The sequence below is a fragment of the Sylvia atricapilla genome, chromosome 11 (assembly GCF_009819655.1).
Source record: "Sylvia atricapilla isolate bSylAtr1 chromosome 11, bSylAtr1.pri, whole genome shotgun sequence".
Taxonomy (NCBI): Eukaryota; Metazoa; Chordata; class Aves; order Passeriformes; family Sylviidae; genus Sylvia; species Sylvia atricapilla.
The window spans coordinates 12,237,458-12,262,740 of NC_089150.1; the positions used below are offsets into that span (position 1 = coordinate 12,237,458).

Consider the following 25,283-nt stretch of genomic DNA (forward strand, 5'->3'; position numbering starts at 1 on the left):
GATGCGATGTCCACAGTCCCCTGCAGACACACCAGTGCTGCTCCATGCTTCCCTCTGCCTGTGCCCCAGGCAGCCCACTGCCCTCTCCAGCCCTGCTATGTCCCAGCCAGACAGTTTATCTCCCGATGCGGGCCATCAGCTCGGCATTGGCAGCAGCCTTGGCTCGCAGTTCCTTCTCTCTGGCCAGGTCAATTAGGATTTTCAGTAAGTGAGTGTGGACATCGAGTGACAGGGACACCTTCCTCCCCTTTTTCCTGGGAGCAGCTGTCTTGGTGGCTGGGCTCATCTGCCAGGGCAGAGCTTGTCTTTCTGATTCCTCTGGCAGTGGCAGGATAGCTTTGTCCAGATGAGATCCTGCCCCAGAGTCATTGTCAGCCCTTCTCATTCTGGAGAGGCCTGGCAGCATCTTGCTATCACTGGTGGTTTCCTGCCTCTTCAGCTTTCCTCCATCCACAGCTCGGGAGGCTGGTGGGAGGCACTCATGGCTCGGACCCTTCCAGGCTCTTGCTGGTGCTCCAAGGGCCACCAGGAAGGTGAGCAGCATCCTGCCTCGCAGAGTGGCCGGGAGTGCCTGCAGGGAGCACATGGCTGGCACTGAGCATCGTCCCCATCACCCTGTCATGGCCCCACAGCCCGGACACATCTGCACCAGGGTGTCACCCACAAAACCCCTCCACTCCCTACACCAGCTGAAGGGGCTTCGCCCTCCTTTCAGGAACCTTTCATTATTCCACCCTGATTTTAACCCTGATTTCACCCTGATTTAAGAGTTTTGTGGAGGCTGAAGGAGACATGGGAAGGAAATCACCTGGGTGTCTTTGTCCTTTCATACAGCCCCTAGCCAGATTCTAGCTGTGCCTTAAATTGCACACCCTTCAGCCCTTTGTCACCCAGGGAAGGAGACAATCCTGCTCAGGAGGGTGGCTGCCAAGGTACTGTGGCTGCTCCCCAACCCATTCCTACCCTTTGGCCAGGGAAATGCCCGAGTTTCAGGGCTGAGTGGGCTGTGGGGCTTTATTCCTCCCACACCTTCCCTGGCAGATGCTATTACTCACTATGTTGCTGGGCTCTTTGGGGCAAAAGCCACCAAGGAGAGACATGAGCCACTTGGACTAAAATAGATAGCATATTGATTGCAGTGGGGTGACAAGGGCAGGAGACTGGCCACATGTCCTGAGCTGTGTCAAGCCTCAACAACTTTCTCCACCCCATCCCTCACCCTGGTCACAGGGCAGGCCCCAGGGACTGCAGGATGCTGTGCTACCAGGTGGAGGCCAGGGTGCTGGGATGTGGGGTGGGGGTCAGAGCAGGTACAGGGATGCTGTTGCACAAATCCTGCTATATAGTTGCCTCTCCCCAAAATCAGTCACCCAGCAGGGTACCTCTGGGGTGAAATCCTTTGGAAAGTACCAGAGTAGGCAGCCAGAGGCCGTTAACTTGCTGCAAAGTGAGCAATGAAAAACATCCAACCCTCTGCGAACTATTTCCCAGCTAAAAGCCCCTGAAAAGCACCACGGAGGGCACAGCCTCACCATTTGCACCAGGTCCTCGTCTCCTCGATGTTCAGGCAGTGCTCCCACGGTGCAGGGACCACAGGCTGGGGATTTGCTCCACTCCCTACCAAGCCCTGGCTTTTATCCTTGTCCCAGCTCCACCTCTGACCCACAGAGGGTGATGGTGATGAAGGGAAGGCGTGGAAATGACGGTGGGGGGGCGGTGGTTTTTTTCAATACATTTTGTCTAATAGCAGATGAAGTCATCCTGGGATGTGGTGGGTGTCTGTCCCCTTGCAGCTCCACCGGCTGCATTTGGAGGGGATTCTGGGAGCCTGGGACAGCTCAGTTATAATTGTTTCATGTTTTACTTGCAAGATGTTTTTTCTCCATCTAATTAGGCCTCCCTACTCCTGTCAGGCTTGGTAATCACTTAAGGAATGGAGAGAACATGCACGTTGCTGCCAGCCAGGGATCATGGGCAGCCCTGTGGGGATTGTGCCTCACAAGGTCCCTGGACAGGTCCTGGTACCAGTTTGGCACTGTGTCCTGACAGATTCCCATGCCACATGGAGGACATATCTAGAGACATGTCACCTCCCTGCTGTGCCAAACCCAAGCACTGCTTTGGCCACTGGTTTACAGGACACCAGTGGCTTGCAGCTCACCTTAATGTATTCCAGCTGGGACCCCACTGGTTTGCTGGCACCTGTACCAGTCCAGCCTGGCTCAGCCCCCCCCTGCCAGCTGCCCAAGGTGGGTAGCAGCCTGTAGGCATTGCTGTGGGGTGAGCCCCATATAAAAGGGTTTTGCTCCAAAGTTCCCTCCCTAGGGAGTGTAGGAGCATCCCAAGGCTCTTAGGCTGGGTGGGCATGAGGTGAGTTGTGGGTGCTCAGCCCCATGGGCTGCCCGGGGCCAGGAGTCAGGGTGCCCAGGGTTCAATCCACTGGGGGTCTGCCCACCTGATTGGTCTGAACAGATGGGTGACTGAGTCATCAGGGGACTGTGTCCCTGCTGCCCCAGGATGGCAGGGAATGGAAATAATGCCAGCTCTGTTTCCTCTCCCAGGGACAGCCAGGAACTCACACCCAGTAGCCAAAATTAACTGGCAGCACTGATTCACACAGTACATCATGCAGCACCACAGACTCACGTGCTGACACGTCAGGGCCTGGACGGGATCGTGGCCTGGCTTGCATCAGCTGGGCACGTGCTGGCCACAGGGATGGGGCACTGGGCTCCCTGGAAGGGGTGAGGAACCCCAGCCAGCACTGCCAGCAGTGGGCAGCTGGAAAGAGCAGCCCAGCTGGAGGGAGCAGGGGGCATGCCTGAGTCAAGAGCTGTCCCCAAATTCCACAGACATCTCCAGCAATGTGCCAAGAAGTGTGACATCTCCCTGTGAGCACAGCTTTAATACACATCACCCCTGCACTGGTACACATATACCTTTGCTGTATATAGATATACACAAAAACCAGCAGTATGTCTGGGGGCCACAAAGCTCACCTGGCAGCCCCTGGGGTTCTGGGGCAGTGAAGGGCATACCCCTCCTCATTCCCCCCTGGGGATGGGGGCAAGCAGGGGCTGCAACCCTGGCAGCCAAAATCGCTTTCACAAAGCCTTTGGGAATAACAGTGGTTGAGCAGGAACCTCTTCTAACATAGCACCATCCTCAGGGTTTCCCTGACAGGCCTGGGGGTCCAGGCGAGATCCCTCAGGTTAAAGACACATATACTGCTGGCAGGCGTGTGAGCTGGAGAGTAGCATGTGGCAAGAGCCTCCAGTCTCCCCACAGGTCATTGCCAAACCATTGCAGCCACAAAAGGGGAACTGGGCCCTAGTTGAGGTTAAGGTGAAATTTATTTAGATGGAGCTCATTGCAGGGTGGGGGTGAGGGATGTGGTGCAGGGAGGCACTGCCTGGCACAAGGATGTGGGCAGCTCTCCCAGCAGAGAGCGGGGAGCAGAGAGGGAGTTTGGGGGTCTGTGTGGGGCAGGAAAGGGTACATGGGTATTGTGGGATGGGAGGGAGCCCAACTCTGCCAAGTCCCAACTCTCCTTCCAGAGAGAGGGAAGCGGGCTAAGAACCATTCTGTTGGCAAAAAATAATTTAAAAATCAAACTGAGAATAGCCCAGTGGGAAAGGGGGTTCAGAGCCTTGATGGGAGGCAGTTTCCCACATGATACAAATTTCACCTTAATGACAACAAATTGATATGAAATGAAAAACCCATGAGCAGCATAAAGACAGGTTAGAAATAGCACCAGGTTCCTGCTGGGGCTGGTTGATACATGGCTGGTGCCACCATGGGAAGCCCAGCCCCGGCCAGGGCAGCAGCTGGGCCCCACTTCCAGGCAGCCCTGCCTGCCGAGAAACTGCCTGCACCTACACCTTTGGCTGTCCTCCCACCTTGCTGCCGGCGCTGCCACGAGAATCTGTGGAGAGAAGCAAGGCACTGTCGGAGCTGAGGTGGGGGACCAGCAGTATCCCCCCAGCTCCGCACTGCTGAGCGATGGCACAAGGCTGAGATGCTGCTGGACCAGCCAGTGCCGGTAGCTGTGCCAAGTTCTGCCCACCTGCCCCCGGGCGCTGCCCACAGTGCAGCTCACACTCCTCCTTGCTGTCGAAGCGGTTGAGGTTGCCGTGGCAGCCGCTGTAGACAAAGGGCCGGCACTCGGTGACTCTTTGGTTGTAGTACCACCGCAGGGTGTAGCGCTGGCAGTCCCCCTCGTCCAGCGGCAGCCTGCAGGACTCGGCTGTGGGGCAAACGCTGCTGGTGAGGGCAGGCAGGGGCTGGCAACACGCCGGCGGTGGAGGCTGCCAGACCCGCTTGGCAGAGGAGGAGAAACCCCAGAAGGGGAAGGCTGAGCATGGGAAGGGTTTGGCTGGAGGAGACATCTCTATGTTCTGCCCAAGTGCTAGAACTGAGGACAGGAGACACCACTCTGGGCAAGGTGTCTCCCAGGACAGCTCCCAGCAAAGAGTTGGAAGGTAGGTGGAGAGGGGACATGATGGCTGCAGCACCCCTTAAAAAGGTTATAGAGGGACTCTCCAAAGGTTGCTGCCACTGGGGCTATCCTGATCTCCTGGCCCCTTTGGGATCCATCCTGTGACCAGAGCACAGGAAACCTGCCAGGGCAGCAGGTCCCACCAGCCCAGCACACCACCCATCACTGCTGGTGATGGCTTCAGTGAGTGGGACAGAGTACAAGGTCTGCATGGTATGGGCAGCGCAGTGATAGAGAAGGTGCAACCCTCTCAAAGTACCAGCAAGAGGGCAGGAAATCCTAAATCCCCCCCCAGACAGATGGCACAGGGACCCACTGCCCATCTGGTTGTGAAGACACCACCCCAGCAAAAGCTGGGGCAGCTCCATGGTTTCCCCCAGTAGCTTAGCTCTCAGTGCCAGGTGAGTGCAGGGAAGCTCACCATCCACTGCAGGCTGCTCCAAGCTGTCCATCTCTGGGGCCTCATCGTAGTCCTCCTCCTCTCCATCCATGTCATACTCAAGGTCATCATTGTTGGGCATGATCTGCCTGTCCTGCCCTGGGAGACAGCACCGTGCATGAGCAGTCCTCACTACACACATGGAGCACAGAAAAAGCAGGGCAAGGACTAAAAAGCACAGGGATGACACACCCTCATCCTCCTCAGTGTGTGACAACTTGAGCACAGGGACTATGTGAGTGCTGCCAGCAGGGAACGGCTGAGTGGAGAAGGACTCTGTTGAGGGGACACAGGCATCAGGTAAGAGGCAAAGGAGTGTTTCCCCTTATTTCCCGAGGGAAAACCACCCCTTTTAGGGCCAGTCCAGCACTGCCCCAACCCTGTCACAGCCTGACAGGGTACATGGATAGGGATGGTGGACCTGGAGGGACCCCCTCCTCTCTCTGCACCACAGACCAGGGCTGCCATGGGGGCTTCTAGGGTAGGGAGAGGCAGGGGAAGCCCCGAGAGACAGCACCCACTTGGAGCCCATTAGGATAGGGACAGGGGAGGGTACAGGGAGGCACACATGCCCATGTCACCAGATCTCATAGGTCTTCCAGACTCTCCATCACCTGTTTGGTCATGTTCTCTCTCCTGGCGGACGATTCTTCCTACTCCCTGTGCAGAGTGGAAGCTGCTCCTGGCCTGAGCCCCCCAGCCTCCTTGGAGAGAAAACACTCACCTCATCCCAGCCCACTCCTTGCCTCTGTCCCTCCAATCCCACTCCTCCAGCCTACCCTTCCCTCCAGCACTGCTGACCCTTGCAAGACCCCTGCCCCAGTTCTGACACCCAAGAACAGATGGGGTGCAGTTCCTGTGATCCCTTCAGCTGGGCAGACCCTGGCAGCACCCAGACCCCATTGGCACCATCCAGAGGCAGCTGCCCCTGAGGATCCCTGTTGCACCATCACTTCTGCCACACACCATCCCTTCTCCCTGTGCAGGGTCCTGCACTGATGCTGACCCTGACTGAAAGGGTCATGGAGGGTGCCAGCCACCTCCAGCTCCCCAAAGCCGGTGGCACACCTGGGTGCCAGGGCCCCTTTGGTGCCACATATGTGGGGCAGGGGGATAGGAAAGAAGAGCTGCAACCTGAGAGCTCACGTGAATCCTGGTGTCGTGGAAAGTGGCCACCACAGGCTGTGGGAGAGACAGGGTGGGGGTCAGGGGCAGTGGGTCCAGACCCCCAGCCCCAGGACAGCAGCGGGGGATGCTCACCACAGTGCTGGCTCATCTCCTGCCTGACAAAGCCACGGATCTCCTCCTCCTGCCAGACACATGAAGGGGCAAAGGTAGTAGTGGGGGATGGTGCAATTGAAGAGGAGGAAAAACCCTTTCCCAGGGTCTAGCAGAGCCCAGAGGTGAGGGCAGCCTCTATATCAGTGGCAGTGGGATGGATTCAGCACGCCTTCCCAGCCCGGTGACCTGAGTGCCACGAGCCTATGCTGGCTGCCTGCTGGCTCCTTACCGTCATGCCTGGCTCCCCCTTCTCCCCACGGAGCCCATGGGCGCCAGGACTGCCCTGGGGAGAGCAGAAAGGAGGTGGGAAGCCAGCCCTGCCTGGAGCTCATCCAGGCAGGGCCAGGGACCTGCACACTTACCTGCTCTCCTCTCTCGCCAGGGATGCCAGGCATGCCACGTGCCCCTGGCACTGACTGTCCAGGGGGGCCTCTCTCCCCCTGCAAAGGACACATGCTCAGGATCTGGCTGGTGGGTGCTGGAGTCTCTCTGCTCTCCCCAGCACCACGGATGTGCAGCTTTCCCTATGCTGGCACCCCAGGGATGCCAGTGCAGGTGGGGATGGGGATGGGTCCAGCTCAACTCAAGGACAAGCAGGGTTACAGGCTCCTCCTCTCAGACTCCATCCCCTGGGCAGCGGGACACAAGGGAGGAACCCAAAGCCAGTGAGCTGGCAGGGAAGGACAGAGTTGGGACATGACTCCAGATGCCACCCACCCCTCACCCACTAAGGGGACTGGGCCCTCCCATCCTCACAGCCCCAGAGGGGGACCAGTCACCTGTGGTGAGGACTTACCTTCTGGCCCTGCATGCCCTCAGGACCTCGTGGGCCAACGCTCCCTGAGGGCCCAGGGGGACCAGGAGCACCGTCACTGCCCCGGGGGCCAGGGCTACCCATAACACCCGGGGCACCCTGCAGGAGAGCAGAGGGTGAGGCCAGGGGTGCCAGAGCCCCCGACTTCAGAGCAGATGCCATGGACATCCTCTGACCCCACAGCTGGGCATCCCTGAAGAACCAGCACTGGTGCCTTCTTATGAAGAGCAGGGAATTGTTGTCATTCATTGTTTAGTGATATAACTTAGATCAGTGCTGAATGACTCTTCTGGAAGCATCAGGCTCTGACACACTTCCAACCAAGGCTGTATCCTGGTACAAGCATCCCATCCCTTTCCAGCCTGCTCACCCGGTCTCCTTTCTCCCCCTGGTCTCCTTTGGCTCCCTGCTGCCCGTCAAATCCCCGGTCACCCTGGAAAGAGGAAAGGACAGGCAGTAGGGAACAGACAGTGGGGGACAGGCAGAGGGAGGATGAAGTGCCAGCACGGCTTTTCCCAGCACCGCTCTATTCTACCTTGGGTCCCATGAGCCCTTCCTTTCCAGGAATTCCTGGTGGTCCTGACAGACCCAGATCTCCCTGGGGGACAGAGCAGATGTCCATCAGACACTCACCATGCTTTCCTGTGCCACCCTGGTGTCAGTGTGATGCTTACCGGCTCGCCCTTCCTCCCTGACAGTCCCGAGCGCCCTGGGATCCCTGGCTCTCCCTACAGCAGGCAGGAGAGAGACAGGGCAGTCAGTCCTTCACCCCTCAATGCTCACCCCAGAGCCACAGGCAGAGGAGGGCCGCATGACCCTCACAGGGTCAAGGTCTGGCCTCAGCCATTTCCCCACTCCCGCTGGCTGGTGGAGGGGATCCAAAGGGCCACAGCCTCCAGGCAACATCCAGGCTCCTGCAGCACCCTACAAGCATCACTCACCTTCTCGCCCTTGTCCCCATTGAGGCCACAGGCACCTTTCATGCCCCGGTCACCCTGCAAGGATGGGAAGTCAGAGCCATACCAAACCATAACTAGTCCTGGCCAGGAGAGCACTGGCAGTCAGAAAAGCCAACCCACCTTGAGGCCCCGCATGCCCAGGGGTCCCATGTCCCCCTTTTCTCCCCGGGCTCCAGGGATCCCACTGCGGCCAGGCTGACCCTGTGAGAGAGCACACAGTGTGACAAGGCTCTGCTCCTGCCCTGTAGGGGGGTGGCAGAGGCACAAAGACACAACAACTCACCGGCTCACCAGGCTCTCCTGGTGCTCCAACCTCTCCCTGGGGAAGGCAAAGGCATCAGTCAAGGCAGGTGAGGGGGAAGATCCCCCAGCAGAGGGGCTGCCCAGCTTCATACCTTCTGCCCACTAGGGCCACGTGCCCCAGGGAAGCCCATGGAGCCCTTCTCTCCTTGTTCACCCCTTGTGCCCTGCAAGCAGAAACCCAGATCAGCACAGGGCTGGAGGGAGAGCTCCAGCCACTGCATGGCCACAGCACAGCCATGGCCACCTCCCAGGCCAGGTCTGGCAGCTACCCTTGCACCATGTCCCTGGTGCCTACTAGCCACCAGCACACAGGGCACAGGGATGCTGTCACGCCCTGCTTCCTCTTTTCACTGCTCAATCCATTCCTCTGTCAACAGCTCTCTATGATCCCCAACCCAGCAGCTCCCAGCCCTGCGCAAGTTCCCATCAGCCCCGTACCTTCTCTCCAAGCATGCCTTGCTCCCCCTTGTCCCCCTTGTCCCCTTCTGTGCCCTTCAGGCCACGCTCTCCCTGCAAAGGAGGAAACATAGGGAGGCATCAGGGAATGAGGAGCTCAGACACACATCAGGGTAGGGAGGACAGAATCCCGTGGGGGCAGGAACGTGGGGGTCTGTAGGGTGGCTGAAGGAGAGGGAACAATATGCTCTGCAAGGGAGGGTCCCTCAGCAGGAAAAAGCTTCTCCAGCTCTTCCCAGAGGGACAGGAAGGATGGGGAGGGGGAGGATAGGGACAGCTCTTACCGGCTCCCCCTTGCTGCCCCGCACTCCAGGCGGCCCCTCCACCACCACAGTGTCACCCTGTACACCCAAAACAGAAAGAGAGGTGGGGGTGAGAAGGGGGGCTAGGGCTGCTGCCTGCCTTCCCATTGCCCTCTGCCCCAAGGACTCACCTTGTCTCCTTTGGGTCCTGGGGCCCCAAGGTCTCCCTGTGAGGAAGGTGAGATGCTGCAAAGATGCACAGCAGGGAGCAGGCAGCACCTCCTTGGGCACTCCAATACCTGGAGGTGCATCATTCTCTCCCCAGTTTCTCATCACACAGAGTCCCTTACCTTGTCCCCACGCTCTCCACGGTTCCCAGGCAAGCCCTGTGGGGGAGAAGAGAGGTATGGTCAGGGAGGGGCCTGGATCAGGGTGCAGCTGAGGAATGGGGGTACTTACTGCTGGCCCACGATCCCCTTCTGGCCCTGGGTGTCCATTTTCACCCTGCAAGAAGGAAAGGATGTGAGAAGGCTGTTTAGTTTGGGGGCACCTCAGCATCACCCCAACAAAGGGACAGCTGCAGCTCTGGCTCAGAGACCTGTCAGGACACCATGGGCCTTACTGTCCCCGGCTATGAGGACATGGTGGGGTATGATAGGCAGTACCTACCCGTGGTCCTGGGTCACCACGTTCACCTCTGGCTCCTGGCAGCCCCACCCCCGGAGCACCCTGCCAGAGGAAGGCAAAAACTCATCCCCATCCTCACTGCCCACAGCTCCTCCCAGTCCTGCCAGGTACCACCCCCCCCCATGCCAGGGGTCATCCTACAGTCCCCACCACCTCTCTGGGTGCCTGGCACACAGGAGGCTCCCATGTGCCACCATCCAGAGTGGGCTCAGCACCCTCAGGGGTGAGGTGGCTGCAGGGACACTCCACAAGAGAAGCAGCCTCCCACCTGTCATGCTATAGGGCTGCCCCTGGTCCTACCTTGTCACCCTTCAGGCCAGGAGCCCCTTGTATGCCCTAAAAGAAAGTAGAAGGGTGAGCAAGCCACGGGAGGAAAGCAATGCCAGACACCCTGAAAAACATCACTGAGAGTCCCACTGTGGAACTGGACACTCCAGCAACACCCTGCCCCAGGGGCCAGGGAGGTGCTGGCTGGGTCCTTGTCAGCCTGTCTGAGACAGGGGAAGGCCAGAACAGAGCCTACACCCCAGGAATGCTGTGGCACCATACTCACAGCTGGCCCTGGGGGCCCCACAGGTCCCGGTGGTCCAGCGGTGCCGTCCCTGCCTGGAAAGCCGATCAAACCCTGGCAGAGAAAAAGCAGGGAATGCTCAGGGGCTGTGGCTGGGAAACAATGGGGCTTGCAAGGACCTCATTGACACTGCACAAGGGTCCAGGGTTGCCAGGAACAGTGATACCATGTTCTGGTTGTAGTCTTTACCCTCTCTCCTGGGGGACCTGGAGGGCCAGGCTGTCCATTGTCCCCTCTCAGGCCTGGCTGTCCTGGCATCCCAGCAATGCCTGCTAAGCCTGGGGGTCCTGGTAATCCTGGCAAGCCGATGTCACCCTGAAGCAGGGAAGTAAAAGATGAGGCTCACAAAAACAGCTCCTTAGTAGTGTGCTTTTCCCTCAGCCAGCCAAGCTACAGCATCACTGGAGCATTAGGAACATGATCAGAGCCAGGGTGACATGGTAACAGGGGTTACCTTCAAACCTGGAGGCCCGTCCTGTCCTGGTGGTCCCTGTGCACCGATGCCCATTGATCCCTGCAAGGTGGCAGAGAGCGTGTGGCACATCACCTGGCTGATGGGCACAGAGGTGCCAGGGCCACCATGCCACCCAGAGCATCCCCCAGGGCGGGGGATTCCCCTGGGGCAGGGGACACATACCTTCTCCCCTTTGGCTCCGGAGGATCCCTTGGCTCCCTGTGAAGACACCAAGCCCCCAGGAAGACCTGGGTAGTAGGGGGCAGGGGCACAGATCCCAGCCCCTGCCAGCATCCACTGTCCCCCATATGCCTCCTACTCACATCTTCCCCAGGATCTCCTGGCTCTCCAAATCTTCCCGGCTCCCCCTGGCAGGGAAAAACAAGGAGAAAGCAGATGTGTGAGATTATGAACTGGGGGAGCAGCTGCAGCTGAATCCCCACACTGTGGCCAAGCAGCAGGGGAGCTGGGGACCACACAACCTCCCCCCAACCAACCCCCAGGGCAGCGCTTACCTTCTCACCCTTGGGGCCTGGCAAGCCTCGGTCACCCTTGGAACCCTGTCAGGGCCAGCAGTGTTAGGGGAGAGGGCAGCCACAGGGCTGGCTTGCCCCTCAAAAGGCAAGGGTGGTGGGAGAGGATGAGGTTAATGGTAGGGAAAGGTTAATGAGGGGAGATGAGGGTAGTGGGAGTGTCAAGGTTCATGGGGGTGACTCACAGGCTCTCCCAGCAGCACACCCTCCAGCAGTGCCGGCTCACCCTGCAGGGGACACACAGGTGCTCAGATATATCCACTGTGGATGCCAGTGTCCAGCAGACCCTTGCCCACCCCAGCCCTCACACCCTTGCTCCTTACCTTCTCTCCCTTAGCTCCAGGGGGGCCAGCAATGGCCTGGGACAGAGGACAAAGGGGGCAAGTGAGCAGGGCTGCACAGGGATGGCTCCCCCTCATCCTGGCCAGGAACACTGGACAAGGCAGCTCTGCACTCACCTGTCCTGGAGCTCCAGCATCCCCTGGCTCTCCCTTGGGACCAGCAGGCCCCGAAGGTCCTGGTAAGCCCTGGTACAAGTGGCACAGCCCTCAGCCTTAGCTGCAAACAACCCAGGCTGAGCTGAGTGGGGGTCCCTCTGGGATGGGGCAGGGTGAGCATCAACATACCATCTTCCCAGGCATTCCTGCCTCGCCATCCTTCCCTGGCACACCGTCCCTGCCCGGCACACCTGGCTTCCCACTCTCTCCCTGCAGGCAGTAAGAGCAGGTGTAGGGGGTCCTACAGCCCCCCAGGCAGCCCCAAGCACTGATGGCAGCCAGAGGTGGGGGGAGACACACTCACCACTTGTCCCGGCAGCCCAGGGACACCCGGTGGGCCCTGCAATGGAGACATGAGCAGAAATAAAGCAGCATCCCAGGCACCAGGAACAGCCAAGGGGCCGGTTTAGGGTGTTGCAGATACCTACCCCTGGGCCGGGGGGGCCAAGGGGTCCTGGCAGGCCCATGTTGCCCTGGGGACCAGGCAAGCCCTGCAATGGAAACAGGCACATCAGAGAGGGGATGGCACAGCCAGGAGCTTGGCTGCCCTTGTGGGAAGGTGTGTTGGGGTGGGACTGGCTGGTTTTGGGGAGGCTGGATGGTTTTGGGCAGCCAGGTGGGTACTGGCAGAGAGGGTATGAGTACTCACACGGATGCTGGAGCCAGGTTCCCCTGGATCACCCTGTGAAGAACACGGTGCATCAGCCCGACCACCCCAACCAATCAGCTACTTTGGTCACAGGCAGATCTTCATACCTGGATCCAGGAGGTTGTCCAGCTGAAATGTCCCTCCCTCCACCCCAAAACTTCCTGACATGTGGTCCTTCCTCCAGTCCTCAAATCTGGCAATGCACCATTTCCCCTCTGACAGGCAATACTGATGCGGATGATAATGCCACTGCCTTACCTTGGCACCAGCTGGGCCCTGGGTTCCTGGTGGACCAGTGCTGCCCTGCAGGGGACAAGGGGACATTACTGGGGTGGTGCTTGATGGTAGCACAGGACAGGGAGGGGGCAGCAGGACCACTCAGTCCCAGCACTGCCACCCCACCTCCACTCCCTGGGGGAATGCCCACCCTGGCTGACATCACCCTTGCATGACAGTCCCCTGCACGCGGTAAGGTGGCCCCTTACCGGAGGTCCTGGGGGTCCTGGGTCTCCCTGATTGCCCTGAAGGGAGGAAGAAATGGGATCACTGCAGAAGTAGGTTTCCCCCAGTGGGAGCAGGGGGTGTCCCCAGGGAAGGCAGACCCAGACAGTGCCAGTGGCTCTTGTAAGCACCAAGTAAGACAAGCCTGGACAGGTGCTGCTAAGATGCAGGGGAACGAGGACCCAGCCCCAGCAGGATGACCCCCATGGTTTCACCAAGTATTCACAGCCAGAAGCCCCCAGCTGTGCGCTGAGGTGGTGGGGCAGAGGGACATGCACACACAGACACCTACCGGGCGTCCCAGCACACCAGGAAAGCCTGGCAATCCCTGCAAAGAACCACATCAGAGTCAGTGGACAAGTGGAAAACAACCACCTCCACACAGCCCTGCCTGCTCCCCAGGGATGTCCCCCATTCCCAGTGTGTGGTACCCGGCCAGGGCACTTAGGAGGGGTAGGAATAGGGAGAGGGCCCCTAAAGCTCTGCAGGCCCTGTATAGGATTTGGGGGTAGAAGGAGGTGAATGAGACATAAATGCTCCTGCTTGTGTTGATGTTGGCTGGTGTGAGACCACAGGACCTCCCCCAATCCCAGCCTGGATGTCTCCACCATGTCCCTACTCACCGGCTTCCCCTCAGGGCCTGCCAGCCCTCTCTCACCCCGGAGACCCTGGAGCAAAGGATGGAGACAGGGATGGGGTCAGTGCCAGGCAGAGTCCGGGGTCAGCGTCAGGTAGGACCCTGTCAGGCAGGGAGCAGTGCCAGACTCACCGGGGCACCGTCCCTGCCCTTCTCGCCGGGCTCCCCTCGCTCACCCCTCAAGCCACCTTCACCCTGCAGCAGGGACAAGCACAGGGTCACAGGATAGGCAGGGACCTTCCCATGGCCTCCCAGGGCCTGCTGACACCAGAGAAGGGTGTGCCCAGCAGTGCCCTGACCCAGGGCTTTGCTCCCTTTTGACGCTGGAGACTTATAACCTCAGACCTTATCTCCTTTGGGTCCCCGCTCACCCTCAGCTCCTGGCTCACCCTGTGTTGGAAGAAGACAGATGCCATCAGCCCTTGCTGTCCCTTTGCCCCACCATCCTCAGCCCCAGCTCGTGAGGTTTCCCCAGCCTGGTGGTCCCAGCTGCCCTTCTCCTTTCAGACCAGCCACACACCTTCGATCCTTTGGGTCCGATGGGGCCGCGTTCGCCTGGGAGGCCCATCAGGCTGCCCTCCACGTCCACCTGTGGGCACAGCACAGTCAGGGACAGCACCCAGGGGACCTCAGGAAGGACCCCTTAGGGGCAAAGCCCTCCCCATGCCCCTGTGCCAAGGGGCTGGATGTGGCCATCCATCCCCAGAAGGGCAGGCTGGCACCTTGACAATGGTCCCCAGCAGCACCCATCACCTACCTTGGGCCCTGGGGGCCCTGGGGGTCCAGGCAAGCCATCCCTTCCCTGAGAAGTGCAGAGAAATAGCTTGAGTGTCAAGGGGCATGGGAGAGCAGAGCTTTCTGGTATGGCCCCCCATAGGGCATCTGCCTGCCCCACAGAGAGCCCTGCACCCCCTCAACAGGGGCACAACACAAGAGGGGATGGAGGGCACCATGTCCCTATCCCAGCTCACCTGCTCACCTCGGTCACCCTTCTCACCTCGGTCACCCTGTGAAAACACCACGGTGGCTGTCATGGGGCTATCCCCAGGCCCCTAGACCAGGTCCCCAGACTTCACGTCACAGCTCCACACACACTCACCTTCTCGCCGGACCTCCCGGATTCCCCCAGCTCCCCAGCCCGGCCTGGCACCCCAGGAATGCCTGGCTTGCCAGGCTCCCCTGGCTGCCCAGGCGGGCCCTCGGGACCCCGCTCACCCATGGCCCGGCCCATGGGGCCCTGGGGGCCGGGGGTACCTGGGTCCCCCTTGTCACCTTTGGGTCCTCGCTCGCCAGGGAAGCCTAAGGAGCCCTGCAAAACATAAGCTGCGTTGCCAGAGCCAGCCCTGTGAGGCTGTGAGACTTCCCCGAGCACCCCAGGGCTGAGCTGGCTGCACTAACCTCCAGCCAGCCCAGAAAGCAGGAGCGGGGCAGAGTGTTGGGGCTTGGCATCAAGCCTGGCTCCACTCACCTCTCGGCCTGGGGGCCCCCTTTCTCCTGGATCCCCCCGACTGCCCTTCTGGCCCCGCAGCCGCTCGGACACCCGCAGAAACGAGTCTGAGCTCCCATCATAGGCACCCGTGAGCTCCTTCAGGGATGAAACCTGGGAGGGAAGAGAGAGCCACCAGCCAGGGCATGAGTGGAAGCCAACTGCGGCAGCACTCCACAGTCCTGCTAACTGGTTCTAAATTGCTCGGATCTCCCACTACCAGCCATGCCCTCTTCCTCCTGCCATATGGCAGGAAAAAGCCTCATCCTGACAGTCAGGAAATACATACCTTGATGCCAAGCGCTTCCAGGCTACGTTCAATGTTCTGCAATAAACAGACATTAAAAACAAAGTAGGTTCCCACCACAGAGGCTGTGGACGGTTCTGTCCCTCAGGGCTGATGCTGCTGTCCCAGCACAAGTCAGGGTAGGGACTCACCACTGTAGTCCCAGGATCTCCACGTTCTCCAGGGTTGCCAGGTCGCCCCTAGGTTTACAGGAAAAGAGGGAATGAGAGGATGTACAGAAGTGCAGCAAGAGGGGTAAGCAGTGCTCACCCTTAGTAGGTTTCAGAGTCAGCACTTTGGTGCTGCCTGGGCAAGGGCTGTGGCTGTCATTGAGGTGCTCACAGCTTATTAGGCTCAGTGCTGGGTACTCACCGGTTCCCCTCGCAGTCCAGGCTCCCCTGGGTCCCCCTAAAACACAGCAAATGGATCAAGGAGGGCAGTCAGGCTTCCCAGCAGCAACTGCAGTACCAGGGTCCAGCCCTGTCTTCTTGGGCATGGGGAGTCCTGCCAGGGACTTATTCCCTCTGCCATGTGGTCCCGCCCAGACCTTTGCCTTGGGGGACTGGAGCACACTTACCTTTGGTCCAGCCACCCCACGGAGGCCTGGGGAGCCCTAGAAGACATGGAGGTGATGCAATAGCACCCAGCCTCCATGGACAAAGGGCAGTGCCCTGAGGGAGCCATGGATGGGGGTCCTGCCTGCCTCAGAGCAGTCTGGACTGCAGGGTCTGGTGCTGAATGGCATCATGGGGTTGGGAACTACACACCTGGCCTGGGGGGCCAACCTGCCCTGGGACACCAGGAAGACCAGGGGGACCGAGGGGGCCTGGCAAACCTCTGTCACCCTGCTCGCCCTTGGCACCGCTGTGGCCCTGCCGAGAGAGCAGTATCACTTGGGGGCATATACCCAGTATCACATGGGGGCATGTACCCAGCACACCCCCATCACACACTCCTCTTTGGGGAGTACTCACCTCTCTCCCAGGTAGTCCTGTATCACCTTTGTCTCCCTAACCAGGAGAGAAAGGTGTTGGAGGGATGCTGCCCCATCCCCATGCCCCAAAATGGTGCTCCTGGTCTGGGCAGAGTGGAGCCACTGGGCTTTGGGGATCACATGGGGACCATGCAGGGACGACCTGTGGATCATCTCCTTACCTTTCTCCCATCCTCTCCTGGTGTCCCATCTTCTCCCTGGGAACAAAGGCTGCCTGTCAGCACCCCACTCAATCATCTCAACACGGGTACAAACCAGAGGATGGCTCAGACCATGGAGGTTCTTTGCCACATCCTCCCCTTGCCTTATGTTGTACAGGGATCACTATTCCCCATCATCCTGGGAGAGCCCCGTTTCCCCCTACTCACATTCTTCCCATTCAGGCCAGGTTTGCCATCCTCACCGGGTTTGCCCTGGCAGGAAAAAAAAGGCAGTGAAGGAGCTCCCAATGTTCTCCACTAGCCAGGGGCACCAGCAGCTGTCTGTGCCTGGGCCCCACTGAAGCCTCAAGGTGCATGGAAGGGGGAGCTGGGCACAGGGCAAGCCTGGCCAGATGGATCCAGCTGGGATCCACAGAGGGCATGGGACAGGATGTGTCCCTAGGGTGCAGGGTGGCTGGTACTTACAGGCACACCAGGTAGTCCCAGGGGACCCACGGGGCCAGGTGGTCCCTGCTCCCCACGCAGCCCAGGCAGCCCCTGTAGGGAAAGGAGATGGTGGGAGCACAAGGCAGCAGGGCACCCATCTGCCACAGCCAGCCCTGGGACAAGGGAATGTGACTGGCAGTGGCATTCTTCCAGGGACAGGGAAGGGTCTTTCTGCACTGCCCTGGATCAAGAAGCATGAGACAGGACACTGGTCCATGCAAGACTGATGGCACCAGCAGGAACACAACCTAAACCCGCCCTCTACAGAGGTACTTACATCCCGGCCAGGATCTCCCTGCTTTCCCGGGTCTCCCTGCAGACAAGGAGGAGATGAGGACAGGGACATTCCCATCCTACCAAAGGCCTCCTCTCCAGAGCATCCCCAGCCCAGAGCATCCAGGGGAACAGCTCCTCCCACACCACCATCCCTCTATCCCACAGCTCCCACCTGTGGCACCCAGGCACAGACATTCCCCCACCTTGGACCACACTCACCCGCAGCCCAGCAGGCCCTGGGGGCCCAGGTTTGCCTTCCAGGCCATTGCGGCCATCCAGCCCTGGTGGGCCACGGTCCCCCTGTAAGAGAGCAGGGCAGGACAGTTGGAGCTTTGGGGTGGGATGGGAGTAGTGTGGGGCAACCCTCAGCCCCCAGTCCCCTCACCTTCTCTCCTGGTAGGCCTCGGTCCCCAGGGTCACCCTATGGGGCCGGAAAAGAAGTGAGCATCATCTCCCATTAACAGGAGCTGCACAGGGCATGGGTCCCCCTTTCAGACCCACATGGGAAAGGGGACACTTACCCGTGTGCCAGCAGGGCCACGGGGGCCCTCCACACCCTGCAAGAAAGAGACATGCTCAGCAGTGGGGCATGGAGGGAAAGGAGGTGATCCTGGGTGTTCAGCAGGCAGTCCCTGCACACCAGGACCCCCAGCTCTCCTGCAGAACATCACCCACCATACTGTCCCAGTGCCTCCCACACCAGGGACCCAGCACCTACCCTCTCTCCAGGCACTCCAGGGGAGCCGGCATCACCCCGGGCACCCTTTGCGCCATTCTTGCCTGGGTCCCCAGGGTCCCCCTGCCAGGCAAGGGCACAGTGGTCAGAGGGTACTGTGCTGGACCAAGCCTGCACCAGAGTACACAGTGCTGGTGCTGTGTGGTTTAGGGGTGGCATGAGAGGAAAGGTCTCAAAATAAGAGGCACAGGCTGAAAAAGAGGTGGCTGGGCTCAATGCAGTGTGGGGGTCAGAGTGTGATTGCAGAAGAAAGGCACCAAGCAGCACTACTGAGCCAGGAGCCAGCTTGGCCGCAGTTGGGGACCACAATGTCACCCAGCACAGAGCACAACCTGTGGCCAAAACTGTCCTGAGCCTAAGCTGGGTTGTAAAAGCAGAATGCCCAGAGCGTCAGGTGCTGCCATGGGACCACTCTGGGGCTGGGGAGCACACCAGTTCCTTTGGAAACCTCAGCCCGACAGGGCCTGCTTCCCATCATGGGGCATGAGTGTCAGCCCATGTGCCCCCAAGTTCCATGCACCTCTCAGTCACGGTGCACATCAGCTGCACGTGGCAGAGGCTGTTTTGGGCAGGGAAGGCTTGATCAACAATGATCCCAGTGGCCAGGCAGAGCCCAGAGGACAGCGCAGGGTATCCCACCATCAGCAATCCAAGGACTCATTCATTACCTTCTCACCCTTCTCTCCCACTCCTCCAAGCCCAACATCGACCTGTGGGGCAGAGAGGAACTATTGGAGCACATGGGGCTGAACATGAGCCCATGGGCAGGGAGAAGAGGGAGGCAGAACTTACAGCTCGTCCTGGGGGTCCAGGAGGCCCCTGAAAGAAGGGCAAGAGAAGAAAATTAAGGGGAGCTGATGCAGCCCTGGCTAGGGCACTGCTGGCTTGGGAGTGGGGGGCTACACATGGCTGTGCCATCACTCACTGGGTCCCCACGGTCACCCTTGCTCCCTGGTGCTCCAGGGCTGCCCTGCAGGAAAGAGGGATGGAGTCAGAGGGGGAGAGAATGGAGGACCTGTGGGGTATGGGTCGTGTGGGATGGGGGGTGTACTCCTGGGGTAAGGGTGGGTGTAGGGTAATGAGGTGTGGGAGGTGGTGGGTGTCCATGGAGCAGTGGGTACATACAAAGGGGAACTCACATTCCTGCCTTCAGGTCCTGGGTCCCCCAAGTCACCCTTCTCTCCAGGGGGGCCACGGTAGCCAGGAAGGCCCTGGGTGGAGGGCAAAGTGAAGATGTGCATTAGCAGGAGCCACCCCGAGGCCATGGATCTCTCTCCCCAGGTGCCCAGCAGCCCTGCACTTACCCGGGGACCCCTGTCTCCAGGTTTGCCAGGTAGACCTGCTTCACCCTGTGGGGAAAGAGGGGCTGAGTGGGGGCCAGTAGGAACAGAGGCAGTGGGAAGAGGGGCAGTGGTCTTGGGGACCCCCACTTACCGGGGTGCCTTCGTCACCTTTCTCTCCTCGCTCTCCCTGCGGCACAAATCAGTGGGCACCAGCCAGGAGAGAAAACTACAAGTCACCAGCATCCCCCTGCTCCCTGCCAGCCCCCCCTCTCCTCAGGGTCACAGTGCCCCATAACCCCTTGTCCCATACTACCTCCTTGCCTCGCATCCCAGTCTGCCCAGGAATGCCTGCTCGGCCCGGCTCCCCCTTCTCCCCTGGTTCTCCTGGGTCACCCTAGGCAACAGAAGGGGCAACAGTCAAGGCAGAGTCTGGGCAGCTGGGGAGAGAAGGGGCACAGCCTGCAGGAAGAGCCCCTCTAGAGCTGGACAGACAGATGGACAGACAGATGAATGGAAGGGCAGTGACATTACCTTTGGGCCACTCCTGCCTGTGAGGCCAACAATACCCTAGTTGTTGGAGAGGAAGAGCGTGTGTCACTGGGAACCTCAGCGACCCCTTGAGAGGGGAGGGACCATACCCATGAGCTGGTACCCCCAGGGTGCACCCAGACTCACCCGATCGCCCTGCTCGCCTTTGGGGCCAGCTGGCCCTGGGATGCTCAGGCCAGGGGGACCCTAGACATGAAAGGACATAGCTTGGAGCAACAGCACAGGCATCGTGAGCCTGGGGAGGGCTGTGCCATGTGCCCTGTGCTTGCTATCCTCAAGGCAGTACTCACACGGGCACCTTTATCTCCTGTGTCACCCTTGGGACCGGGAGGTCCTTCTGGTCCTGGGAAACCTCTGTCACCCTGGAGCAGACAAAATCAGCACCCCAAACCACTCATTTTCCCCCCCACTGCTGCTGTGGACAGCCAGGCCTGGCACCAGGATGAGCCCAACTGTGCAATCCTCCTCCCCAGCCCACAGCCATTCCCAGAGGGTGGAGGGCACGACTGTGCCAGGGTTACCTTCTCTCCAACACCAGCCACACTGGGAGCCTGGAGGGAAAGCAGAGGAGACCATGCTGGGCACTGCTCACAGCTCCCTGTCTTGGGGCTGGGGCAGGCAGAGGTGGACCTGCTGGGCAGCATCACTTACTGGTTTGCCAGGTGGTCCTGGATCACCCTGAAGAGAGACAAGTGTCACTGCCAGCCCCTTCCCCAACAGACCTGTGCCACCCCACTGGGACCCCACTTTGCTCTCACCTTCTCTCCCCGGGGGCCAGCTGGTCCTGGAGCTCCCTATGACAAGATTAGAGACCTCAGGGAGTTGGCAGAGCTTGGGAACATGCAGCCAGGGCATGGCAGCTCCTGGATCTGCAGCACCACCACCCTGACTCACCTCTCTGCCTGATGGCCCTGGGGCTCCTGTCTCACCCTGCAGGAGAGGAGGAAGAGGAAGGTGTGTGGGCATCCTGCCACCCCCTGCCAGGGTGGCTGCTCCAGAGCAGAGTAGGCATCACTCCACCATGCCAGTTGTCCCAGCATACCTACCTTCTCACCCTCTGGGCCCTGTGCACCACGGTCTCCCTGCAGAGCAAAGCAGAGGAGGGTTTCAGGCAGCCTTCCTCCCTCTTCATCACACTGCCCCCACCCCATACACTGCCCTAGAGCTCTTCACAATTCAGTCCTGAATCCCATCCAAGACCACTGGGTTGTGACAGCAATCTCCAGGCACAGCCACCACCAGGTCTCAGAGACACCAGGACTGGCCAATGCTGATCTGCTTTGGCACCATCTCACCTTCTTGCCCGACTCTCCCAGCTCGCCTGGTGCCCCACGATCTCCCTGGTACAGGAGAAACACAGGGTCAGGGGCAGCAGTACCTCTGGGGGACATCCTGGGTCCTGGCACAGAAGCCAAATCCCTTTTCTCCCAGCTAAAGGCATGGTAAGAGTGTCCCTTCAGTCCATGCACGACTCACCTTCCTGCCCTGCTCCCCTGGCGGTCCCCGAGGACCCTGCAGAGGAGAATGGAGATGTTGTCACCTTTGGTGTGACAAGGCAAATGCCCAGGCTGTCCAAAGCAGGAGCCTTCAAGTGTGCCCTTGGGGCTTGGCTTTTGGCATGGCCAGCTCCTGCCTGCCTTACCTTCTCTCAGGAAACTCACCCTGTCTCCTGGGTCCCCAGGGCGGCCAGGTGACCCTGGGAAACCATCACCCTAGGGATTTGGAAAGGCAATAGCCATGCTCACGACATGGGGATTCCCATTAGATGGGAAGCCCCACTGGAGAGTGGTGTGAGGTCCAGCCCCAGTGGGGAGCATCCCTGCCATATTCTTACCTTCTCTCCCTTCAGGCCAGGGGGCCCAGCAGGTCCCCGAGGCCCGGGGTCCCCAGGCAGGCCCTGCAAGAGAGAAAATCTCAGCCCCTGGGGATGCAACTCAGCCCTGGGCACACATAGCCACTGCAGCCCTGATCCGCTCTGCCAACCCTGTTGGCCTAGGGGCTCGACTCACTGGGGGTCCAGGATCCCCTCGAGGTACTGCCCCATCTGTGAATCCAGGGGGGCCCTGCAGAGAGAAGGGTCAGCTCCTGTGTGGTTGCCCTGAGGCCTCAGTCCTCCCCAGCACCCTGAGGGGCTGTGCCCTTGGACACTCAAGGGACCTCCATTCCGTAGGGCAGAGGAGTCAGGGAAATGCACAGCCACTCACCCTTTCCCCTCGGTCACCCTTTTCTCCCTGCAAGAGTGAAAAAAAGCAAATAAGGGCAGTTCTGGGCTATTCCCGTGCCCTCCTTGAATAGAAGAGGAACATGCTGGATAGAGCTCATCATCAGTGGCATTACAGTGTGTGCATGCCATGTGCCTCTTTTCCACACTGCCCAGGGCCAGCAGCAGCTCAGGCACATGGATATGTGTGCAGGCACAGCTGGTGGAGGGCACAGCCCATGAGCAGGGCCAGGAGGCCAGGAGGCCTCCACGGGGGAGCAGTTGGCTGTTGGCTGTTCCCCCATCCATCTGCCCACACATGCCCCAGCCATTCCCATGCAGCATTGGAGGCATGTACCTTCACAAACTCTCCAGGAGGTCCTGGTAGCCCCATGAGTCCGGGTGGACCAGATGAGCCTGGATCACCACGGGGCCCCCGTGGGCCAGGGATCCCAGGTGAGCCAGGGCTGCCCTGGAGGACAGAGGTGCTCCATCAGCTGAGGCTGGGGGTGCTGGCAGAGACCCTTTCGCATCTGTATTCCCACACCTACCGGCACACCTGGCTCCCCTTTCTGGCCTGGTAGTCCCTGTTCTCCATCCATGATCACTCTGGGCTCTCCCTGCATGAGGAGGGGAGAAAAAACGTCAGTGACTGCCTGTGCCCTGTTGTGGCCACAGTGTCACAAGGCCAGGAGTCTGGCAGGGAGACTGGGAGACCCTAGGGCCTGGAGGTGCCAGGCACCAAGATGTGCCCACCAGGATCCCCAATGCTCCCCAGGGACCCCTGTCCATCACCTACCGGTTCACCTTTCTCCCCCTTTGGGCCAGCAAGTCCCATGGGCCCCCGTGTCCCCTGGAAAGGAAAGATGAGGATGAGAGGGGGTGTTGGGTGTGAGTAGAGTTGGGGAGGGCTGGGGCCATACTCACAGGATCCCCTCGAGGACCAGGGATGCCCTAGAAAACAACAGCTCAAGAGGTGAACAAATCCCTGCCAGCCAGGGGAGTGAGGATGGGATGAGATGGAATGGGGTGGAGTGGGATTACATGGCATGGCATTTCCAGCCAAAGCAAGATAGAGAGTACACTTTGCCTGGGATACACACACAGGAGAGCAATGACCCTGCCAGCTGCTGAGACTCCACCAGCTGCTGAGACTCCACCAGCATCCACAAGCAGAGGATGGCTCAGGGAGCAGGGAGTGCAATGGGAAGAGCCCATTGTCCAGCAGTAATGCCAAAGGACACCCTTACTCACTGGCTGCCCAGGTGATCCAGGACTCCCAGGGCGTCCAGGGCTTCCTGGTACCCCATTGGCTCCGGGAAATCCCTGCAGGACAGAGGAGCATCATGCCAGCATCTGGTGTACCACAGCACTGCCATACTCCTTTGGTGCTCCAAGTAGTGCTGGTCCCAGCACTGGGAGCTCAGGGCAGCCCTAAGGCAGAGCTGGATTTCAGGGTGCCTTTCCCCCATGAGCTGAGCTGGGGTGTGGGGGTGCAGTGTGGAGCTGGACTGGGGCTCTTCAGTGGGATTTCCCCTCCAGCGTAGGTGTGGAGACTGAAGGGACAGGGGCAGTGAGAGCCCCCATGCAGCCAGGTCACAGTGTCCAGGGATCCTGGGGTGCCTAAGTGAGGGGCAAGAGGTACTCACCCTGTCCCCCTTCTTGCCTGGACTCTCAGCACTCTCTCCTGGTGGACCCTGTGGCCCTGGTGGCCCTGGAGGGCCAGGAAGCCCATGGCGACCCTAGAGACACAGTGGATAGGACAGCCTGGATGGAAGGTGTTAGTCAAGAGGTGTTGCCTGTCTACCCCTGTAGCAAGGGCTGGACATGTCCTTGCCCCACACCCACCCACTGGCAGGACAAAGGGACAGGGGAACATGAGGACAAGGGGACCATGACACTGCCCTCTCCAGGAGGCTGCCCCTCTTATGCTCCCCTCCATCAGGTTATTACCGGCTGACCAGGGAGACCTGGTGGTCCCATACGTCCTTGCAGTCCCTGCAGAGACAAAGCCAGTAGTGAGCATCCCCTGTGAGCTGATGTTAGCATGGTTCGGGAGATGCAAACCCCCCAGAGCCACCAGCTGGTGGCAGGGTGTCACTAAAGCACTCACTGTGTCACCGCGATCTCCCTTCTCGCCCTGCAAGAGGGAAGAGGTTAGGGGCCGGCACCCTTGTACAACCTTTGTACTTAACTCCCCACTGGGCTTCTGCCGTTGGCAGCTATGGGTCCCTGACCCACGCTGAGTGCCTGTGGCACGGCACATCACAGCACGGCACAGCCTCGAGAAGCTCACCTTGGGGCACTGCACAGTGCAGGGCTTCGGCTTCTGCTCTGGCTGGCAAGAAAAGACAAGCCTGTGTGAACCCAGGAATAGGAGACCCCCTGGCTTACATGGGGCTGCTCCCCCTCCACACCCCTCAAGGTACTCTGGCCCTTACCATGGTGGAGATTATGGTGCAGAGGTCATCAGTTAGCTCTCCCTCCAGTTCTGCCAGGTCACTGCCATGGTAGATGTACTGTGGGTCCTCACTGGTGACCATGCGTCGGAGCTGCTCCTGGTCTGCCCCCTCCATACCCACTGCCAGCACGTGTATCCCTGAGCCAAGAGCACTCTCAGCACCCCACAGAAGTCCCTGCACACCCTGATGACACCCTGTTAATCCTCACCCCCAGCCTTGGCCTCCCTGGCCACAGTGACGGCATCATCCCCAGAAGGGCTGTCAGCCAGAACCACCAGCACTGCTGGTACCCCAGGACGGCGCCCTGCGCCAGGACTCAGCAGGTAGGTCCTGGCAAAGGTGATGGCTGCCCCTAGAGAGGGAGAAGGAAGAAGGGACAGTCAGCAGGATCTGACGGTCCATTACCCCAGCTCCTAGTGCCACCCCTCACCGATGGTGTTGCCGCTGGGCTCCTCATAGCGCATGGTGCGGATCTGTTCCAGCACAGTGGGCAGGTCACTGGAGCGGTTGAGGAGCAGCCAGGGTAGGCTGCGGTAGCTGTATGTGGCCAGGGCCACCTGCAAAGGTGCAGGGGAGCAGTGGGAACCATGGCCCACCCATGCCCCACGCCCTCTTTGTGTCCCCAGTGCTGTGGCAGCAGCCTACCTGAGTGCCCTCAGGGCCCAGGCGCCCCAGGGAGGACACAGTGTTGGAGAGGAGGGTGCGGACAGCACTGGCACTAGAGGAGCTGTTGCGGGTGCCGTGTACTAGAAAGACCACGTCACCGAGGGCATCCCTGCAGACTACAGGCCGGGAAGGGGTGAAGCCACCACCAGAGTGGAGACAAGCCCAGTCCACTCC

At 59.9% G+C, this 25,283-nt stretch overlaps 2 protein-coding genes across 2 annotated transcripts in view; both read right to left on the reverse strand.

The window, feature by feature from the left end:
- Positions 1 to 115: 115 nt before the first annotated feature.
- UCN2 (urocortin 2) lies at positions 116 to 586 on the reverse strand. Its single transcript, XM_066327090.1, has one exon. It carries the CDS (start codon positions 584 to 586, stop codon positions 116 to 118), a length of 471 nt encoding a protein of 156 aa, XP_066183187.1.
- Positions 587 to 2,886: 2,300 nt separating this feature from the next.
- Positions 2,887 to 25,283, reverse strand: part of COL7A1 (collagen type VII alpha 1 chain) — a 31,150-nt gene continuing 8,753 nt past the window's right edge. Inside the window, 96 exon segments of the mRNA XM_066327091.1 lie at positions 2,887 to 3,928; positions 4,070 to 4,249; positions 4,923 to 5,039; positions 5,133 to 5,216; positions 5,555 to 5,644; positions 6,075 to 6,122; positions 6,201 to 6,249; positions 6,451 to 6,504; positions 6,584 to 6,661; positions 7,018 to 7,134; positions 7,406 to 7,468; positions 7,571 to 7,633; positions 7,710 to 7,763; positions 7,977 to 8,030; positions 8,115 to 8,195; positions 8,278 to 8,313; positions 8,390 to 8,461; positions 8,736 to 8,807; positions 9,038 to 9,094; positions 9,187 to 9,222; positions 9,346 to 9,381; positions 9,455 to 9,499; positions 9,665 to 9,724; positions 9,983 to 10,018; positions 10,236 to 10,307; positions 10,443 to 10,568; positions 10,708 to 10,767; positions 10,891 to 10,926; positions 11,031 to 11,075; positions 11,223 to 11,267; positions 11,426 to 11,467; positions 11,564 to 11,599; positions 11,699 to 11,767; positions 11,867 to 11,947; positions 12,042 to 12,077; positions 12,166 to 12,228; positions 12,387 to 12,419; positions 12,645 to 12,689; positions 12,872 to 12,907; positions 13,180 to 13,215; positions 13,511 to 13,555; positions 13,657 to 13,719; positions 13,870 to 13,914; positions 14,045 to 14,113; positions 14,282 to 14,326; positions 14,496 to 14,531; positions 14,624 to 14,833; positions 14,993 to 15,124; positions 15,300 to 15,335; positions 15,449 to 15,496; positions 15,669 to 15,704; positions 15,874 to 15,909; positions 16,064 to 16,168; positions 16,271 to 16,306; positions 16,452 to 16,487; positions 16,659 to 16,703; positions 16,917 to 16,988; positions 17,215 to 17,250; positions 17,433 to 17,513; positions 17,599 to 17,634; positions 17,735 to 17,770; positions 17,932 to 18,012; positions 18,618 to 18,659; positions 18,742 to 18,768; positions 18,875 to 18,919; positions 19,089 to 19,160; positions 19,254 to 19,298; positions 19,384 to 19,419; positions 19,546 to 19,626; positions 19,764 to 19,799; positions 19,908 to 19,967; positions 20,072 to 20,143; positions 20,303 to 20,332; positions 20,433 to 20,459; positions 20,540 to 20,575; positions 20,676 to 20,711; positions 20,828 to 20,863; positions 21,077 to 21,121; positions 21,258 to 21,293; positions 21,443 to 21,493; positions 21,616 to 21,678; positions 21,791 to 21,844; positions 21,986 to 22,012; positions 22,340 to 22,453; positions 22,533 to 22,601; positions 22,781 to 22,834; positions 22,909 to 22,935; positions 23,236 to 23,307; positions 23,631 to 23,723; positions 23,935 to 23,979; positions 24,095 to 24,121; positions 24,278 to 24,319; positions 24,423 to 24,580; positions 24,652 to 24,795; positions 24,874 to 25,000; positions 25,089 to 25,225. Of these exon segments, the coding sequence (XP_066183188.1) occupies positions 3,879 to 3,928; positions 4,070 to 4,249; positions 4,923 to 5,039; positions 5,133 to 5,216; positions 5,555 to 5,644; positions 6,075 to 6,122; positions 6,201 to 6,249; positions 6,451 to 6,504; positions 6,584 to 6,661; positions 7,018 to 7,134; positions 7,406 to 7,468; positions 7,571 to 7,633; positions 7,710 to 7,763; positions 7,977 to 8,030; positions 8,115 to 8,195; positions 8,278 to 8,313; positions 8,390 to 8,461; positions 8,736 to 8,807; positions 9,038 to 9,094; positions 9,187 to 9,222; positions 9,346 to 9,381; positions 9,455 to 9,499; positions 9,665 to 9,724; positions 9,983 to 10,018; positions 10,236 to 10,307; positions 10,443 to 10,568; positions 10,708 to 10,767; positions 10,891 to 10,926; positions 11,031 to 11,075; positions 11,223 to 11,267; positions 11,426 to 11,467; positions 11,564 to 11,599; positions 11,699 to 11,767; positions 11,867 to 11,947; positions 12,042 to 12,077; positions 12,166 to 12,228; positions 12,387 to 12,419; positions 12,645 to 12,689; positions 12,872 to 12,907; positions 13,180 to 13,215; positions 13,511 to 13,555; positions 13,657 to 13,719; positions 13,870 to 13,914; positions 14,045 to 14,113; positions 14,282 to 14,326; positions 14,496 to 14,531; positions 14,624 to 14,833; positions 14,993 to 15,124; positions 15,300 to 15,335; positions 15,449 to 15,496; positions 15,669 to 15,704; positions 15,874 to 15,909; positions 16,064 to 16,168; positions 16,271 to 16,306; positions 16,452 to 16,487; positions 16,659 to 16,703; positions 16,917 to 16,988; positions 17,215 to 17,250; positions 17,433 to 17,513; positions 17,599 to 17,634; positions 17,735 to 17,770; positions 17,932 to 18,012; positions 18,618 to 18,659; positions 18,742 to 18,768; positions 18,875 to 18,919; positions 19,089 to 19,160; positions 19,254 to 19,298; positions 19,384 to 19,419; positions 19,546 to 19,626; positions 19,764 to 19,799; positions 19,908 to 19,967; positions 20,072 to 20,143; positions 20,303 to 20,332; positions 20,433 to 20,459; positions 20,540 to 20,575; positions 20,676 to 20,711; positions 20,828 to 20,863; positions 21,077 to 21,121; positions 21,258 to 21,293; positions 21,443 to 21,493; positions 21,616 to 21,678; positions 21,791 to 21,844; positions 21,986 to 22,012; positions 22,340 to 22,453; positions 22,533 to 22,601; positions 22,781 to 22,834; positions 22,909 to 22,935; positions 23,236 to 23,307; positions 23,631 to 23,723; positions 23,935 to 23,979; positions 24,095 to 24,121; positions 24,278 to 24,319; positions 24,423 to 24,580; positions 24,652 to 24,795; positions 24,874 to 25,000; positions 25,089 to 25,225 (5,924 nt within the window). The 3' untranslated portion in view covers positions 2,887 to 3,878.

What these genes read in the sequence shown, in the direction of transcription:
- UCN2 (XM_066327090.1), bottom strand. Translation starts at nt 586, where the DNA reads ATGTGCTCCCTGCAGGCACTCCCGGCCACTCTGCGAGGCAGGATGCTG.